The 18102-nt window shown below is 36.9% G+C and overlaps 2 protein-coding genes across 2 annotated transcripts; both read right to left on the reverse strand.

The window, feature by feature from the left end:
- Nucleotides 1–3345: 3345 nt before the first annotated feature.
- Nucleotides 3346–9379, reverse strand: LOC127951396 (autoimmune regulator-like). The gene is made up of 13 exons (XM_052549270.1): nt 9007–9379; nt 8721–8895; nt 8485–8634; nt 7634–7699; nt 7428–7541; nt 7138–7277; nt 6876–6997; nt 6199–6265; nt 5951–6061; nt 5224–5345; nt 5059–5131; nt 4900–4983; nt 3346–4775 (listed from the first exon to the last, which is right to left on the reverse strand). Exons 1-13 carry the CDS (start codon nt 9190–9192, stop codon nt 4698–4700), a joined length of 1488 nt encoding a protein of 495 aa, XP_052405230.1. The 5' UTR covers nt 9193–9379; the 3' UTR covers nt 3346–4697.
- A 2444-nt stretch (nt 9380–11823) lies between these two features.
- LOC127951398 (ras-related protein Rab-6B) lies at nt 11824–17811 on the reverse strand. Its single transcript, XM_052549271.1, has 8 exons — nt 17592–17811; nt 15674–15732; nt 15526–15579; nt 15311–15416; nt 15076–15187; nt 14812–14905; nt 14534–14600; nt 11824–14017 (listed from the first exon to the last, which is right to left on the reverse strand). The coding sequence occupies exons 1-8, from the start codon at nt 17659–17661 to the stop codon at nt 13953–13955; spliced, it is 627 nt and encodes a 208-aa protein (XP_052405231.1). The 5' UTR covers nt 17662–17811; the 3' UTR covers nt 11824–13952.
- Nucleotides 17812–18102: the final 291 nt, after the last annotated feature.

Here is an 18102-nt window from a genome sequence, read left to right on the forward strand (position 1 = left end):
GTCTTGCAAGACTTCCTAAGACTTAATAACCTAATGAGTATTAGTAATTACTGTAGTATTATGAGTCTTAACTACTTTTATGATACATTTAGAGTGGTTTTTGTCATTATGGAGCTTGACAGCCCTCATTCACTTTCAGGATATTAAGCAGGAGATTCCTTGGAAATTTCCTGTTTTTGTTTTACAGAAAAATTGTGATACAAAATTAGAAGGCCATGAAGGTCAGTAAATAGGTCTTTCATTTTTTTGTGTGTAAGCTATTCTTTTAGTTTTCATTATATCAGTGGGCTTTGTTTTAGCCATAGGTCCCCTGACTTATAACATCCTCTTTACAACAATAGGAACTGTTCAAATCATCAGCACAATCAAATCAGCCAAAGGACATTGCAAATATTTAGCAAAGGTTGGCACAAATATGTGTTTTGAGAATTTGTGTGAGCAAAAGCGTGGGAATTATGGGAGGAATGTGAAGGGAATGACAAACAGCATATCACAGGAAACTCACAGAGCGCGTCCGGCGAGAAGGGTAACAAAACATCAACTTTGAAAAAGTATCTAAAAGTGATAATAACATCTGTGCCTTTCAAAAATGGCCGCTAATCACCAGTGTCAATTTATTAGGTCAAAATAAAAAAACAAAAACATGCAGAGACTCTGACATGTAGGCCTATATAAAAAAAATGCTCAAAAAATGAGAAAATAATCTGTTAGTCTCTTATTGAAATATGCCAAATCCAAATCATAGCAATTAAAAGAGTTATATAAAGAAGACATACTGAGTACTAACTCGAGCCTTATCTCAAACAAACACATGACAAGTATATGGAGAAATGACAAGCATGTGGTTCCTGATAATACACTGTTTGCTTTTGCATAATTGTGGTACCATTCAACTGAAGGTATGCAGAATACGTTCCTCTTAACATTTTATAGATCTATTCACATTCCTCAATGCTGGTTTGCCCAAGATTTGTCAGAGATGAGATAGATGCCAGGTCACACTGGGATTACTGTTATGCATCGCAACCAATCTTCGCTTTCTTATTCCAACAGGCAGTTTGATCGTGGGGTCTCAAGCTAATTTAAAACATGTGAACTACTTGACATTTTTTAGGGAGTCATTCCAGTAAATGCAGGTCCGGGAGCAGAAGTTCTATGCTTTTTATTAGGGGTATCTTGGGTTTTCCATGCTGCTGTGCCTCGAACCTGCCAATAATGATCTTTCCAGCTGCAGGAATAGATGTGCAGGACTGTGCAATATATGGTATTGCAGTGATTATGAATGGAAAGGGGCCTGGGTACAAGCCATAGCGGGTGAATCAGAGAAGCTTGAGCAATCTTTGAGAAATGACTTGTCTTAAAATGTATGCATGCATCAAGGAAACAGTTTCAGCATGGAAAAGACTTAAAACGTAATTTATGGTGGCAGAGATGAAGAAGAAATGAGCATCAGGTGCATCATTGTTCCCAATCAATGATTCATTTTCACACTCAAACCCTCGCGTTGTGAATCAGGATGGGGTTATTAATAAGACTGACAGTTTGACAGTGACTGAAGGATAACTGGAATTTCTAGGTCATGTAAATGAACAATGTGGATTTGCAGATGTACAACAAAAGTGCATAGTCTAACACAGTTAATTCCTCTGGGCAGGTCTCAGCAATGTTCCAGGATCTGAAGGATAAGGATCACTCATCCGAGAATAGTAAGCGGGTGGCTAAAAAAAGACCTTTTATGTTAATCTAGAACATCAGTGTGCATGTTCCACTCATAATGTCTTTATAATGATTTTACCTCAGCAGTTAAATCTCACTTTGCAGATTCAGAGGTGCACATCAATCAATCAAACAAGGCTGAAATGCCACAGAAGCTTCACTATAAATGAGTTTTAAGCAAATGAAAAAAAAATCCAATTGCTTTTAAAGGTGAAGTGCAATATTTATAACACTAGGAGCAAATGCAAAAACAAGGACTGCTTCTAAAATTGCATACTCTTTGAGGTACTTCTTCTGAATAAGAAATTACTTTTCAAAAGATTGTATAGTATGAATGCATATAGCCTGACGTAATCTGGAAATACTACTTTTGTAGTAAACTGTCAATTTTTTGGTTGTGTACTTCAGAATCACAAAAAGCAGGTCATCATTCGGGTGCTTTTCACCTACTGCTTTATGGACACTATATAGTAGGGAAATATGCATATTCATGTGCGGCCAAGCACTGTTTTCAAACTTGTTTGCTGAATTCTGCCCCAGTCTTCTATTGGTTGAGCGAACAGATGGTTGGACCAGTGTTGCTGTGTGTTGAGCTGGACATGGATGCATGTAAAACAGTTTTCACAGGGATGCAATTAATGTATTTATACAGTAGCTGACTCTGCATCTTAGGCTAGAAACGAAAAAAAAAAAATACATCCACATTTTTACATTTCACAAATGTTTCTTGTGATTAGAATGGAAGCTAAGAAATATCATAGTTTAGGTTCATCTGACAACTACTTGTGCCTTTCTTTAGTTCCTTCGTATACCAAATGTATTGCTTTTAGCCAGAACTTTGGCACCAGTTTCAGACTTTACAAATCAAGGACAGGACATAACAGATATACAGTAGAATGTCTTTGATATATAAAAGCTGCCTGAAGGCTTAGAATAGCACATCATAAACATGAAGTGTCTTGGCATTGCAGGAGATAAAACAGAACCAGCCTGTGGTGTATCCTGTCTCACTGATGCATGCTGCCTGCATTGCCAAATGTCTTCTCATATAAAAACATTTTCCTTCATGCTCTGCTGAGATTTAAGGTCCACCGTAATACATTCCCCGCTCCTTATTTGTTGGGCCTTAAAGGACAGGTATCCACAGCAACCCCGCAACATTCCAACAACGTCTGGCCCCTGGCCTGTCACAACACCATCTGCCCGAGAGCGAGCATTCACACACTTTAAAGACTGAGGTTGAAGAAAACGTTGATAAACTGAGACTCCTGATAAATTCCCACAGCACGGATCACTTCACTGTTTTTGTACGAAAGCCTTATGAAAGCAAACGAGAAGCTTTTCTCTTTGTTGACATGTATTATGCTTTGACATTAGCAACAGCACATTTCCAGGAGTCCCACATGTTTCTCATTAACATTCCAAGTGCTCTCTTTCTCTTCTTCTTCTCTTCCTCTCTCTTTTCCCACTCTCTTTTGTCTCCCGAGGAGGCCAAAAAGGAAAACTGACAGCGTTGGCTCTGGACCATGCATTCCATGGGATGTGTAAAAAAACATTCTCAGAAGAGCACAGAAGGCCCACATAGGGGCATTTAGACACACACACACACACACACACACACACACACACACACACACACACATACTAACATATAAAGGGGATGCCATGTTTTATGTGGACATTCTATAGAGGTGATTTTCTTTGTATAGTACAAACAGTATTTTTTATTCCTTAATCCTACCTCTAAACCTACCACTCACACAAAACATTCAGCATTTTTAGATTTTCAAAAAGATCATTCTGTATTGTTTGAAATCTTGTTTCCTCATTGGGACCAAAAATTGTCCCTACAAGGTCAAAATTTACTGGTGTCCTTGTAGGGACATTTGGTCCCCATAACCTAGGTAATACCAGGTACACAAAAAAAAGAAACTTGCGCAAATAGACGAAAGTGATGAACACATGGGTCTTTAATAAAAAATGGGAGCATGTTTTTCGTTGTTTGCCATCTTTTCTTGAGCCACTGTTTCTTATCTGGAGGTTATCACATGCATGTTGACATTCCAGAACAATAAGTCCACAATGCATATTTCATCATGGACCCCTTGGTGGATAGTAGGGACCTCTATAGACCTTGCTGACTTATTTAATTTTTGACCCAAATGAAATCAAGTCTGTGAGGGACTTGAGTGCAGTGTGTGTTCAATGTATTGTACTTTTGTATAACGATATGCCAGTTGTTCAGCTGACCAAACATCTTTCCAAAACACTCTCAGTAGACAATAACTCCATGTATCAAGTTTGAAATGTGTGAGTTAAAAAAAAAATGACATGTGATCTAGTATCTTTACACAATGCATTACATTCTCTAAAATATTATGGCACAGTATACTCACAAGCAAAGTTTTATTCTGTACTGTAATTGCCATTGACCAATGGTAGTTTGAAGGGGTTTACCAGCCAAAATCAAATTTTACAGAAAGTTGACCTGTATTTACCTCCCAAAAAAAACACCAAGCAAACTTTCTTTAGCATGATTTTGTTAAAAAATCATATCGTATCAGTTCATTCTTTCATTTAAAGTATATAGTAGCCTGAAGTCTTCCTAACAGCCTCATATTCATCCGTGTAAAATTCAATACAGTGTTTTGTATACCCTGTTTAAGGTCTATAATAACATCTGTCTAATACTGTACATCATTAAATTGTATTGAATGGAAGGGACAATGAATCATTTAGATGAACATTAGCTTCTGGGTGAGGTTATCCTAATGTATTTTGTATTGTACATATTGTATTTTTCCCAAATATAAGTTTAAACTTCGGTGGAAACCCTTTAAAATAAAATACAAATAACCTGTGAAATTGATAAACTAATTAATTCTTGAATCTGTACGCTCTATTAGTCCAACTAACACTGAGAAGGAGCCGTATACTGAGATTTGATATTTGGGCACAGCAGAGATGAACCAGTGGACTCACTAGAAATAGCCCTGAGACTCAGAAAGAGGATGTGAAATGTTGTGGAAAGCCCACTGCAGGATCCCATCTATAGAGTTCTGCATCCATCAAGACAAACATACGGTTAGGCATTTCATCTGTGGCTTCATGTATACACAGTTTCCATTGCTCACATTTGCATTTATTAATTTAATCGTCTACTATTGAAAAACATGACCTCACCTCCCCCATTATAGAGTCCATTTCATCTCTGTTGAGCAGCTGCTCGGATGGCGTTAAGCCCTGATCAGTCATGTGTTGACTCACCTGTGGGAATAAACCAGACTAATAACATCTGTGAGGTCAGTTGGTCCTAAAGTGTTGTTTTAGTGTATGGATTACCTGAAGACTCCTCAGTGATGTTTCACTTTCAGGGCCCCAAGACCTGGAGCAATTTCTACATCTTGACTTTCCACTGAAAAGTCACATAGGGGAAGAGAGAAGGAGTGACTGAGATTCAAAGCATGATAGAGCTCACAGTTATTCTATCCTAAATAACATCAGTACTTTGAAAAGTTGCAGAGGGCATGATAACTCTGCAGGCACTGTGGGCAGGTGATCAGCTCTCCTCGGCTGAGGTGGCAAATTCCACACGCCATTCTCATCCCAACCATTTCACCATCTGAAGACTGACAGGGATTCAAAATATAAATCGCTTAAAATAACCACAATCCTGTCAGAGATATGCATGATTTAAACAACTGAAATAACATGAGGGTGTGGAAATACGTTTTATTTTACAAACTTTTTTTTTTGTACGAATTATTTCTCCACACACAGTAAAGGCACGTTCATACCAAAAAGAGATTTTGATTGACTGTCAATGTTTTTAATTATTCATCATCTGTTAAAAAAATGGTGAAAGTGACACTGTTTTTCTGTGTCATTATCAGTATAATTGTGGTGAGGCGTTTATTATTCTCATAGAGGTGTGTTCAGAGAACAATAACTGTAAAGATAACTATAACAACTATATCATTATCTCCACCAATGTATGGTAACATTCAGTGAATTATTAGCACACTGCAGTAATGTCGCACTACTGCTTTAAATGCTTGAGCTGTTTAATGTTGGGTGGATTCTTATTGGCTCTCATTGTTTTTATTGTTCATCAGATGTATTAAAATCCTTCTGAAAAGGATTCCAATGATTATTAAAATGTTATAGCATGTATTGCTATAGCTATCATACTTGCTGTGAGCATGTCTCTCACCGAGTCACATGGAAGTGTTACCTGGAGGCCTCCTGAGACTGTGGAGAGTGAAGTGGAGGACAAAGACGAGAAGAAAGAGAAGTCCACAGCCGAGCTGGAGCTTGACTCTGTCACTGGAGGGTGAACTGCAGGCTAAAAATAAGAGAAGAGACGTTACTACTGCAATGACTACTAATAATCTCCTATAGTCCTGACAGTTCATATTGTATACAAATGTGTACACAGATGTTGTTTTCAGTAGGTTTAATGTTACTCTTGTCATGTTTTACCTGCAAAGGGGTGTATGTTCTGTCTTTCCCTCGGTTGCTTTGGCATAACTGACAGCGCCAGGTACCACTGAAAACAAACACATTCATACAGAGCAGTGATTCTCGACCGATTTGACTCAAAGGCTCCCCACTGTTACGGATTCCTTTTATTTTTATGTATGTAAATGAAATACTGTATTTTATTAAAAATATATATTGTATCAATAAAAATATATTCATTTGGATCGTCTGACATCATCCATGAAATTACAGACAAATGAACAATATTATTCTGTAATTCATAGGATTTATTAATAATATTACACATTAATTAATAATATAACTCCAGTGGAAGTTTGCTAGGCCCCCTAGTGGGTATCATCGGCCCTCTGGTTGAAACCCGCTGTTGTCTAAAAAACACACTAAACTGGGATTTCAAATCTCATTTAAACCTGCAAATGAACATAAAACAGACAGGTAAATTTGTGACATTGAAAATTAACTGAAAACTTTGCACAAATTATTTTATATTTAATTTGAATTATTATTAGAATAATTTCATTTTATCATGTCTTTTTTGGGGTGTTCTACTATGTAGATGATCGCCACTGACTAAAGCTTGACACAGCTAAAGATGATGAGTGCAGTCATAGGTTTGGTAGGGTCAGTGGCCTGTGCGTCACATGACTCATCAGTACCTGGGTATGGAGGTAAGGGGCGGCACTAGGCAGTTGAGATGGAAGGCACGAGGACATCCATCACAGCAGATGAGCTCCCCACCGTCTTTACATACGGTACATTCATCATCATTATGCTCGACCTGAACATACAGTATACATCATAAATGTGATTTACCTATTGTACAAGCCCAGGTTAAAATTATGACCGCTTATGCCTATAGAATTATACGTCTTAAACATCTGTAATTTTCCATCAGCCAAACCAGTTTTGATCACCTACATCCATGGCTCTGGTGCTTGGCTCTCCCTGCTGGTGAAAATAGTTTTGTGCAGTCTGTGTCTTGTGCACTCCAGCTGTCTCATCCAGTTTGCCAGAAGAGTAGAATTCTCCTCCAACCTTGATGCATTTTTTGGCACCTCCTGTGGGAGAGAGCAGCTGAGACATCTGTGCTGCCAAAGTGTTTACACGGCAAGGTTACATTATCAAAACACACACTAAGAGCTAAAGCATTAGCTAAGTAAAGGCTTTTATCACAGTCTGTCAATAGTGTATTAATGTGCTGAGCTCACCAGACTCGATGACCTGCTGGATCAGAATCCCCTCCACTGTCCCGCAGCCAGTGGGATGCTCACTGGCAGAAACAGTCACGGCCCTCTGGACTGAGGTAGATATAGCCTGGACCCCTGCATTTTGGGAGACATATTTATTACTCTGTAATATCATTCATTTACTATGATGCATAGTCTTCCAATGACACACACAAACATGTGATTACCGTTTCCCACTGAGACCTGAGAAAGTGCTGCACCATCTGTCTTTCTCATAGGCTTGCCTTTGCTTCCTGGAACAGTGAAGGCATTGAGTTATCAGGATTCAGGACTATCAAGTTTGCACCTAGAAGCATCCAGTCACGGCCATAGAAAATGATAAGTGTTCCCTCAGATTATAAATCGTAATTCGCCTTTTTGAGCGTAAAAAAAATATCTTGTGATTTGTGGAGAACAGTAGGTTTACCCTTGCAGCATACAAAGCAAATTATTTAAATGTATTGTATATAAGTGACATAATATGTAGTACATGAATGGTAAAAGAATGAATAGTGTACTTGTTAAATGATTAGAACATCACAAATAACACGGTTTGGAATCTTAAAAAATATGTATGCAAATTTATAGTTCTATTGTGTTATTGTCCTATATACTGGCATTAAATTAAGCTATAGGAAACTGTAAACGGCTGGCTTTTTTTAAATAAAATATAAAGATTTTTTATTTTTTTATTGGATCAAATGGGAATGCAAAAATTATATTTGTTGTAACTTCCGCTTCTGTAAATTTAAAAATGGTACATTGGGCCTGTTAGTAGTAATACATCTAAAACGTAGGCAGTTTTTAATAAATAATAATCAGTTGCTATTTAGTTTGTGTTTGGCTTATTATTCAATTTAAATGAAAATAACCTGACTTGACTGTAACATCACAAGATCATAGAAAGAAGTGTCAGAAAAAAAAAAAATAAATACTTTTCTCCAGCTCAGCTAACATTCTCAGAAAATAAAGAACGTTCAGGCAAGGTTCTCTCAAAGTTATTAATTATGAAAATCTGAGTGTGTGCCAGTGTCCACACCTGAGCTGGAGGTTAAGGCTTTCTTGGTGTGGTGATGTGATGGCCGGTGGGTCATTGGTTTTTCAGCCACCCCTCTCTTCTTGCCTGACTGGCTGCGGACCTGCAGCAAAATCCTGGGGTTCCCTGAATGTCTGGCCACCTGCTTTAACCCTGCCAGATCAGAGTATCACATCATCACTTCAACTGTAATTATTATCCTCCAACCTACTTATGTTTGCCAGACCTGTGCACTGTACCTTTGGGAAGGTTCATAAAAAGGGTTTCCAGTTTTGGGTAACACTCCTTATTGTACTCTTTACAGAGATTGCTCCAGAATCCCTGGAGGACTGTGGCATCCTGGTCCAGTATCAAAGTGAGCAGTGAGTAGACAGCTTTGTGGATCCCGTCCTTTTTCGTTTGCTCTAAAGTCTCCTTAAGTGTTAATAAGTAATAGTATTAGTTCCTTGTTTGAGCATTTAATGAGCTATGATTACGCAGATTTATAATTATGCAGAGGAATGTAATTTTTATGAAAATGTTCACCCTTAGGGTCTGTTCAGAGATGATATTGTGATCCGCCAGCCCATACAGCAGTGGGAAAGGGTCATGGATTGCCATGGCGATCTCAGTCCTACATGCTCGTAGCTGTGAGCGCAGGTCAGACTCTCCGTAACCTTCCACCCTAGACATGCTTCCACAAGAGTCCTGCATACAGGTCACAAAATACATTTACATTGAAATTCTGGCTCTGGTGTTCTGAGAGCACTAAATATATCTTCAGATATTCATTTAAAAAAAAATTAAAAAGATTGTTTTATCATGTGCATAAACTGTAAGAAATCAAAGTAGAGGTCTTTTTAGAGAAGGGGTCCCTTGTTATATATTATATAAAATTGGGTAACACTTTATAATAACTGCACACTATTAATCATTAATTAAGCATTAGTAAACAGATAATTCATAATTTATAAAGCATTAATAGACAGTAATAATCAGTTTATAAATACAGACATAAATGCTTTATTCTTGATTTAAAAGCATATCTATAATGTGTAATTTCATACTTTATTCATGATCAATTTATCATTTCTCAATGAAGTATAGCATTGTTTACAAACCAGTTATTTAGGAGTTGCCAGTGATTCATAAGATCACAAGAAATGTAGTAAATTCAGGTAGTTATAAAGCATTTAGTAGTGGTCAGTTAACTATTTATGTGAGCTTATCTAAAGTGAGGACTAGTTATGCCTTGTAAAGCATTTATAAAGGATATTTAAAGGCCCAGTTATCTTCTAAACAAAAAACAGAAACAAACACAACACAGTGATACAGAACATAGAAATATTAACAGCCTTTAAATCTCATTTGTAAAAGCTTTACAAGGCATAAATAATCCTCACTTTAGATGAGCTCACAAAAATAGTTAACTAACAACTACATGAATTAACCCTGAATTACAGTAGAAATACATGTTAATAAACCATTTATTAACACTATAAGTAACTATTACTATATGTCTGAATAAAAAGATTTAAATTTAAATAGTTTATTAATCATTTACTTACAATTTCTAAGTGATCTTATGAACCACTGACAACTCCTTAATAACTGGTGTGTAAATAATGCTATACTTAATTTAGAAATGATAAATTGATCATTAATAAAGTATGAAAAAACTATTATTAAATACATTATAGATATGCTTTTAAATCAGGTATAAAGCATTTATATCTGTATTTATAAACTGCTTATAAGTGTCTATTAATGCTTTATAAATGATGAATTAACTGTTTCCTAATGCTTAACTAATGATTAATAGCATGCAGTTGTTATAAAGTGTTACCTAAAATGGAATGTTGCACTTTAATCTGGACTTATAATACAGTAACAGGCATATACTGTAGTATCATTTTCATGTATTTACATATTTAGCTTACATTACTATTCATTGAAATAATGTAAACAAAGTAAGAATTTTTTTTTAGTAATACGTATAATTAAAAAATATTTAGCTGAGCTTTTTGATTGAAATAACTTCCATTAATAACTGTTGAATTTTGGTTTATCCTTTTTATTTTTTTTTTCGGAAATCAGTTAGAGATCAAACAGTAATTGTCAGTACTGCTGCAGATGCGTTGATGGTCAAAGACTCTTAACATTAATAATTCAACACTATCGATCATCATTCAGCCTTTAGAAATAATGGTACATATTCATTCGTTTCCTGATGTTAAAGATGCTAAAAAGTTAAACATTGTACTTACAACAGATGCAGGAGATGAGGACTATGGATACTTGTAATCTCCTGGCTGGTTTCCTTTTATTTGGTGTGATGGCTGTCAGTGATTGGCATGGCTTTTCTGTGACTGATGGACAAATGACTCTTGTGCTTTTGGAGTCTCTAGGGGCCATTTATTCAAAAGACTGCTGTGATAAGTGGTGACACTGAATTTCTATTTATAGTTAAAACACTAACTTGCACCTTGTAGGCTGGTTAAATATACCTGTCCCTTATTTGTTCCCATTTATGCTCATTTGTGCGGTATGGCTTGGAAAGTCCACAGTTGGGCAAGAAACGATTTCTCAATCATGTGAGCCTCTACTTTCAGTCACCTGTCTCTCTTGAGGACTATAGTTTCCACGCCAAGGGGACTCCCAGTCTCTGTGCATCACAATAAATGCACTGGATCTGGAATAGCCACTAATGTGGCATTTGTAATGTTGCATGGGAATTATTAATGCCTTTGAGATTTTCCAACAAGGTTATACTCAAACTATAATAGACCTTTTACACATTTCCAAGGTTCTGAGAAACAGAAGTCATCATCATAGTTTGGGTAAACGTCTATAGTGATGAATGGACACTACAACAAATGTATTTTGTGTTCTCTTTTAAGCCTACAGTATAGCATATGGAAAAAAAATCAACTTGAAGTATCTATGACTTTCCAAAAGTGGAAGAAATATCAAGAGATTGTTTACATTGGTCAAAAGAGACAAAAGATGTCAAATTTGCAGTCACTTCCTTAGCCTTATTATTAGAAACACTCACATGGGAGGGATAACTCATTTTATATAATTAAAAACTAATGTAAGAAAACACCAAGTATAATGTTGAAGATTCACATTAAAATAAATGCTAGGTTTACAAAGTTAACAGCTGTGGAAATTCGCCATCAGTCTGTGAAAACTTTAAATGAAACCCTGAACATAACATTTGTCTTACATTGCCATAAAAAAATTCACCCGAACTTTCTGCTTGGTTGAAAAAATACACAATTTCCACACACAAAAAAAAAATTCTTAGTTTCTTAAACTGCTGTATAAAATAATATAACACAGCATTGTAGCAATAGACAGTTTGGTATTAAGACATGGATTTTATTAATTTTTATTTATTTTTTTCAGACAGATGTCATGCTCATAAATGTCCTTACAGAGTGAATAAAGAGCCAACTACACTGCTCTACACAACCCTATTTCAACAACTCTTGACAGATTCAATCTCCTCACACTATCAGCAGCAATTTCCTGTTTTACACATAACCTTCCGCTTGTACGGGACTGTTCTGCAATTTGTTCTGTGTATTGGCTAGATGTGTGAATATAACAATTTTATCATAACTCCATCAGTTGTCTGGCTGACCAGTCAGTGACCACCGTTCTGTAACGTATGTGTTCTCAGGTAGCCATACAATGAAAGCTTTGCATTGTGATGCCACAATAACAGAAGGCACAACTAGTGTACAAAAGTGAAAGATGACAAAGCTAACAAGAGGAAACGGCTTGAGAAATGTGAATGTGATAGCTGACATATTCTGTGCCCTGTCAGTGCAAAACTCATTAACCTCAGTCCCTCCCCACAGTTAATATCAGCGGCCCCAGAAGCTGAAGTCCAACAATTCAGTCACAGTTATTCCTCATGTCCATTTAGGTTTCAATTAATAGAATTACTGACACCAGAAAGAAACTCGCACTAACATTAAATATGTTATAAATACCTAATATATCCTAAATTAATCTCTATACAATCAGTGGTGTTAATCAGTGCATTTATGTAAACAGTTCAAAATACAAAACAAAAACAAATGCATGAAATATTCCAGATACTATGTTTCCAGAGATTCGTAAACAACTCACATTTCTTGAACGTACTGTTGCGAAACAGAATATTGTGAGCGGACGACAGGGGGGTACATTCTCTCTCAGCTCAAAGTGTTCGCCTACAACTAGCATTTTGAATTTTAATCTACAAACCCATTCAGCCCATGTGCGGGAGATTACGAGAGCTTCACTACGAAGGATATGACAATCATTTGTCTGTTTCATCACATTAGGATGTGGTGAACCATACATTTCCTTGTCAGAACCCAGAAGAAAATGCATGTATTTGAAATGAAAATCTGTTGTTTCCTAAGGCTTACCTCAAATTCGCCTTTCTCACCCCAACCGAATGACTGACACTTGTCTTATTCTTTGTAGTTCAAGTTGGCTGCAAAATACAAAACCATAATAAAAAAAAATAAACCCACATATTTCTGTAAAACATCCGAAAGGGGTTTAAACAGGAATAATGTATTCTTTTGAATAGGTGGATGAGTAAAACAGTATAAGGAAGCAAAATGCCCAAACCAAAGGTAATACTTCACTACCAGTGTATGGCTACAGGTGAGACCGAGAAAATAAAGTGAAGCCCTTGTCATATTTAAATAAAGAAGAAAACATTTGTACAAGTGAACATAAACCACGTCTAAATAATGGATGTTCACAATAATATAAATACTATATACAATACAGCATCGCCTGGCGGATCTAAAGTGTACACATGAAGCTAGCAGAAAAATCCATTGGTTCTTTGCAACAGTGCCACGGCACTTTAAAGGTTAACCGGGTTAGTACACACACCTCTCATGGAGGCTAGTACTGGTTTAACATGTAGGATGTACTGTATACACAGACCCACACTTTGAACAGGACCTCTCTTCTTTTTTCTTTTTTTTCATTAATTCGGAGTTCTTCGCTTCGTTACTATCGATGTGTATGGACCAAAGGACATGACAGATTCTAAAAGTTGTCTTACATGCAAGCTATGGACAAAAGACAGTTACTCTGTCGCCCGTTTTGAATCTTAAACTCATTTGTGTGAAGGCATCATTTAGTGCTTTTTGTAATGTACAAAAATACAAAACATAACAACCGATAATCCACTCTGAATGTTGTTTGTTCCGAAGATGGTACACATGCCACTTCCTGTCTTATATGAATCTGTTAGCTAGTCACTTTGAATTACCTATGATATTATTCTGGCAATTAAACAGACAGTGTAGATTTTTTTTTGTTTTTTTGTTCTTGCAACTGAGGAATATAATTTTAGACCCATTCAGATGTTAAAAGCCTATTTCCGATCATAAAGTTCAACTGGACGTGGACCCATAGGAAGCAACAGAACAAGCATGTGGTGTTAATGAAGGTCCGGACCGTTTTTTCTACTAACAGGAGCACCGACTTTCAGTGGCTGGAGGATCCGGCTGTTTGTCCAGCTTAATGTCAATCACTGGAAAAAGGTTGTGTGTCAAGGAAATCAAGAAAATAGTGTTGCCTTATTAAAGTATTCAGCTCAGCGTCCAAGTATTTTTGTTTTCTTAATATGTGTATTAGAAAAATAAGGTTTGATGATGTCAACTATAAAAAGAATATATATATGGCTATAAATCATGCACAATAAGACTAGGAACTTGGGTTAAGTGGGTTATTTTTGCTATTATGATGACTAGTGGAAATGTGAATGGGAAATAACTTGTTTTCGGCTTTCTAAACACTCTACATCTGTGATTGGTCAAACCAACAGATAGTCCCGCCCCAAAATCACAGTATTGGTTAAGATGATGTTCCAGAGTAAATGTGGACGGGATTCTTAAAAGTTTTTGATAGCACCACAGTCACTGTGTTTATCAACCTACATATGGCTTCATTATTTAGTTTACTAATTTTGCCTCTGCATAAAAAACTGGGACACATTTTCAAAAATGAAACTTATCTGTGGTTTTAAATGTCATGCATTAAAGGATACTTCCTTCTTTGTTGTTATCATCCAGGCTCTCCATTCCGGGCAAAGCAGCAGCCACTCTCCGAAACAACTATTAAACCAAACAGAAAGAGACTGAAATCTGATTTTTTTGTCCAGAGTGAACTGGTAAAGTTAAAGCCCTTTGGGCAACAGCTCTGGCTAAATCAAATCTCAAATAGAGCTTCCATGTGTCATGTTACAGGGCATGATCTCAATTAAATTACTCTATTGGATCAAGTCCATTTGCCATTGAGCAGACAATGAAGCACTCTTAGACTTACCTGTTTTACATTGCTGCCAGTCTTTGCACTAGTCTCGATAAACATCACATTCAGTTCTTTGGCCCGCTGCTCACCCTCCTCTATAGTGATTTGCCTATCAGAGCAAATTCCAACATAATGCGTTACAATTTTAATTACATTTAAATTATAACTTTCAGTAAATTGAAAAAAAAGAAAAATATAAAGATGAAAATGTGATACTATAGTGTCAATTAAGATTTCTAGCACATTAAATTAGATGAAATTTTAATTTAAAGACTCCACCTCTTTTCTTCTAGGTCTGTTTTATTGCCCACCAGCATGATAATGACATCACTTCCCCTCTCTGTTCTGACATCATCGATCCATTTGGAGGTTAGCTGGAATGAATTGACATCTGGAAGAAGAAAAGGAAAAGAAATAAGGGAACTTTGTTAAATGCTTATTTCATCAATGGCGACACAAAAGCAGTTCCTTCTACATCACTTCATCGGTCAAAGTGTGTGTTTGAGGTGCTCACTTGTGACATCATACACCACCACAGCCACTGTGGAGTCTCTAATGTAGCTCGGGATGAGACTCCTAAAACGCTCCTGCCCTGCGGTGTCCCATAGCTGTAACCTCACCTGCATAAAAAACACACAAGGCATATTTGTAGACATGATAGATTTTGATAGTTAATGTGATATGTATTAAACATAATCATTCATTCTAATTAGTTTCAGAGCTTCTTACAGTTCGGTCTTCCAGATACATGGTTTTTGATAAAAAGTCAATTCCAATGGTTGCCTGTAATGGAAAAAAGTTTTAAAGTAAGATACAAAATGACATAGACTTATCTGGAAACTCTTTGGTGCCTGTACTAAAAGAACCAATAGCATACCTGATAAGTGTTGTCAAAACTGTCATACATGAACCTTGTTATCAGCGATGTTTTCCCAACTGTAAAACAAACCAACAAAACCAGGAAAAGATTCAGATTTTGATGAATCACATCACATGCATTGAAGTGATTAATAAGTTTATTGTCCTGACCAACCCCAAACCCGGTGTTTTTAGTAATTGAATTACTCTACCATACTGCAACATACGCTGTCTTGACCTCCGTCCTTCAAATGACAGTACATTTCTTAAGGGATTACACAGAGAATGTCATTTGAACTTCACTGTCATTTAGAGTTATGGCGACAGGGAAAAATGACTTAAAAATGCGGCAGTGCATGGAGCCACTATGACAGCAGAATTCCCGAGTACACTTCCTACACTAGAGGATTGCTCTTTTCAGGCCAGTCTGGTCAAGGCTGTTTGGCAGGCTGAGCCGAGATACTAAAATCACCAAACGGTACAATGCCAATATTTATTCTGGAGCTCAAAGAATGAAAGGGCATAATGGTCCCATTCTTTTGTGACTTCACTGGTTGTTGTGCTGATGTCTTGAGACAAGATCAACCAAATCTGACCAGCAAACAGCTTCAGGACCATGGACAGCATAATACAAGTGGTCTTCTGATGATAGACAGGACAGTCCATGCAAAGCATGTCATCAGTTACCCTCATGTTGCTCCAAATCTGCATGACTTCCTTTCTTCGGTCACGATTCACTTTCATTATATGGAGAAAAGATAAGTGGTGACTGAGAGGATGTTGTTGTTTATAACATCTCCTTTTGTGTTCCATAGAAGAAAGATGGTTTGGAACAACATGAAGTTGAGATAAAATGGGAAAATAAAGAGAAAATAAATGTTTTTCAATGCAGGTGTGGTAATATCCATCATCATATTCACACTGCATAGGATTTATGATCTAGATAAGATGCAAACAGCTGTCAAACCTTATTTAGACTTAATTTGCAATTATCTCTTATCACAATCTAATGTTGCCTTATACGGTACAGAGGGCCCTCTGTCTGACAGCCTGTCCATTTTTTTTTTCATAGAACAGTGAATGATGCATAGATAACCATTCAATTAGGAGCTATAAGCATTACTGGAAAATGTAAGACAAACATATCTCAAGAACACGTGAACTTTACGGTGACGCCATGTTCAGTGTTATTATTTTAAATATCTGGCTGTCCAGTCATCAAATGACAGACATGATCTCAAATGCACGTCTGATTACGTCTTCACAAACACCGACAGTGACACTGATAAAACCATCATCCAGCCAAAGGAATAAACCACGATATCTAGTCATATCATACAGGCTGATATTATGACCGCTCATAAAATAATTCATGAGGTTTTTTATTTCTGTTCTGCTGATGAATCCCACAGACACGGACTGCCAACCTGGGTGTGTCTCCAGTAGACACTCGGGAAATGCAAAGCCTCTGCGCTTTTCTGTTTCATGACATGATATCATTGGATGTTTACAGGAAGATATATATACAAACACGGCGATATGCATGTCTTTCGATTAAATTATTTCATATTTGTTTTGAGCGATTTAGACTGCGCTAGAATAACAGCGATCAATAATATTATCAGCCCTTCTGCTTACAATGGAAAATACAGGCGACAATCATAACAGAGTTGTTGAAATAAGTATTTTATCACGTTATGTTCACATATGGGTGTTTAGCAGTCTGCGTAGCTATACATTTTCATGACTAATCAAAAATTAAACATATGCAACCGACTTGTTTGACGGAATCGATAGAGAGAGATAACATCGTCTGAAATTACACACAAAACAAGCGGATACACAAAAGACTCAACAACATACTAATGTACTTCATGCATGTGTCGAAAGGTAGAGGGGTTCGTCTGAACCCAGTCGTGGCAAACCTAAAGACTCACCGCTTTGCTCTCCTAAAAAAACAAGTTTGAATTTCCGTAAAGGGTTCCCAAAGTCACTTCCCATGGACATGGTTGCTTTAATGACACAGTTGGTATGGATTAATATGTACAGGTGGCACCAGTCTTGCGAGAATGCAGATGGATAATCTTCGGTCCCGAATCGATGGATATTGCAGTGCTGCTCCGCGATGTCAGTTCTCCAGTCCTGTGCGCATGCGCAGGGTGGCGCTACGCCCGTCTGATATCACTGTGTGTTTACGGAAACGTCCCTCATAAACTCTCTTCGCACACTAAACCGCAGGCCAAGCATCCGTGCAGCAATGTTTGCATGTGCACCTCAAAGTGCAACATGTATTTATATACCTTTTCACCAAAGGCTGCATTTAGACCTTTCTGTGTAAATCCTTTGAATAATACCTGAATAGAAAGTGCTAAACAAAATGTTGCAAAACCTTTGTCTGTGTGCACATTATAATATATAGTTGATATTATAAAACGTTAAGATTTAGAT

The sequence above is a fragment of the Carassius gibelio genome, chromosome B2 (genome assembly GCF_023724105.1).
Source record: "Carassius gibelio isolate Cgi1373 ecotype wild population from Czech Republic chromosome B2, carGib1.2-hapl.c, whole genome shotgun sequence".
NCBI classification, from domain to species: Eukaryota; Metazoa; Chordata; class Actinopteri; order Cypriniformes; family Cyprinidae; genus Carassius; species Carassius gibelio.

Coding starts and splice junctions, on each gene's coding strand:
- LOC127951396 (XM_052549270.1), bottom strand. CDS start 9,192: ATGTATTTTGTGACCTGTATGCAGGACTCTTGTGGAAGCATGTCTAGG. Junction 8,896..9,006: donor TCTCTGAACAGACCCTAAGG/GTGAACATTTTC, acceptor TTAACACTTAAG/GAGACTTTAGAGCAAACGAA. Junction 7,278..7,427: donor CCAGCAGGTCATCGAGTCTG/GTGAGCTCAGCA, acceptor TCTCTCCCACAG/GAGGTGCCAAAAAATGCATC.
- LOC127951398 (XM_052549271.1), bottom strand. CDS start 17,661: ATGTCCATGGGAAGTGACTTTGGGAACCCTTTACGGAAATTCAAACTT. Junction 15,580..15,673: donor GTTTTGACAACACTTATCAG/GTATGCTATTGG, acceptor TTTCCATTACAG/GCAACCATTGGAATTGACTT. Junction 14,906..15,075: donor ACAGACCTAGAAGAAAAGAG/GTGGAGTCTTTA, acceptor TTGCTCTGATAG/GCAAATCACTATAGAGGAGG.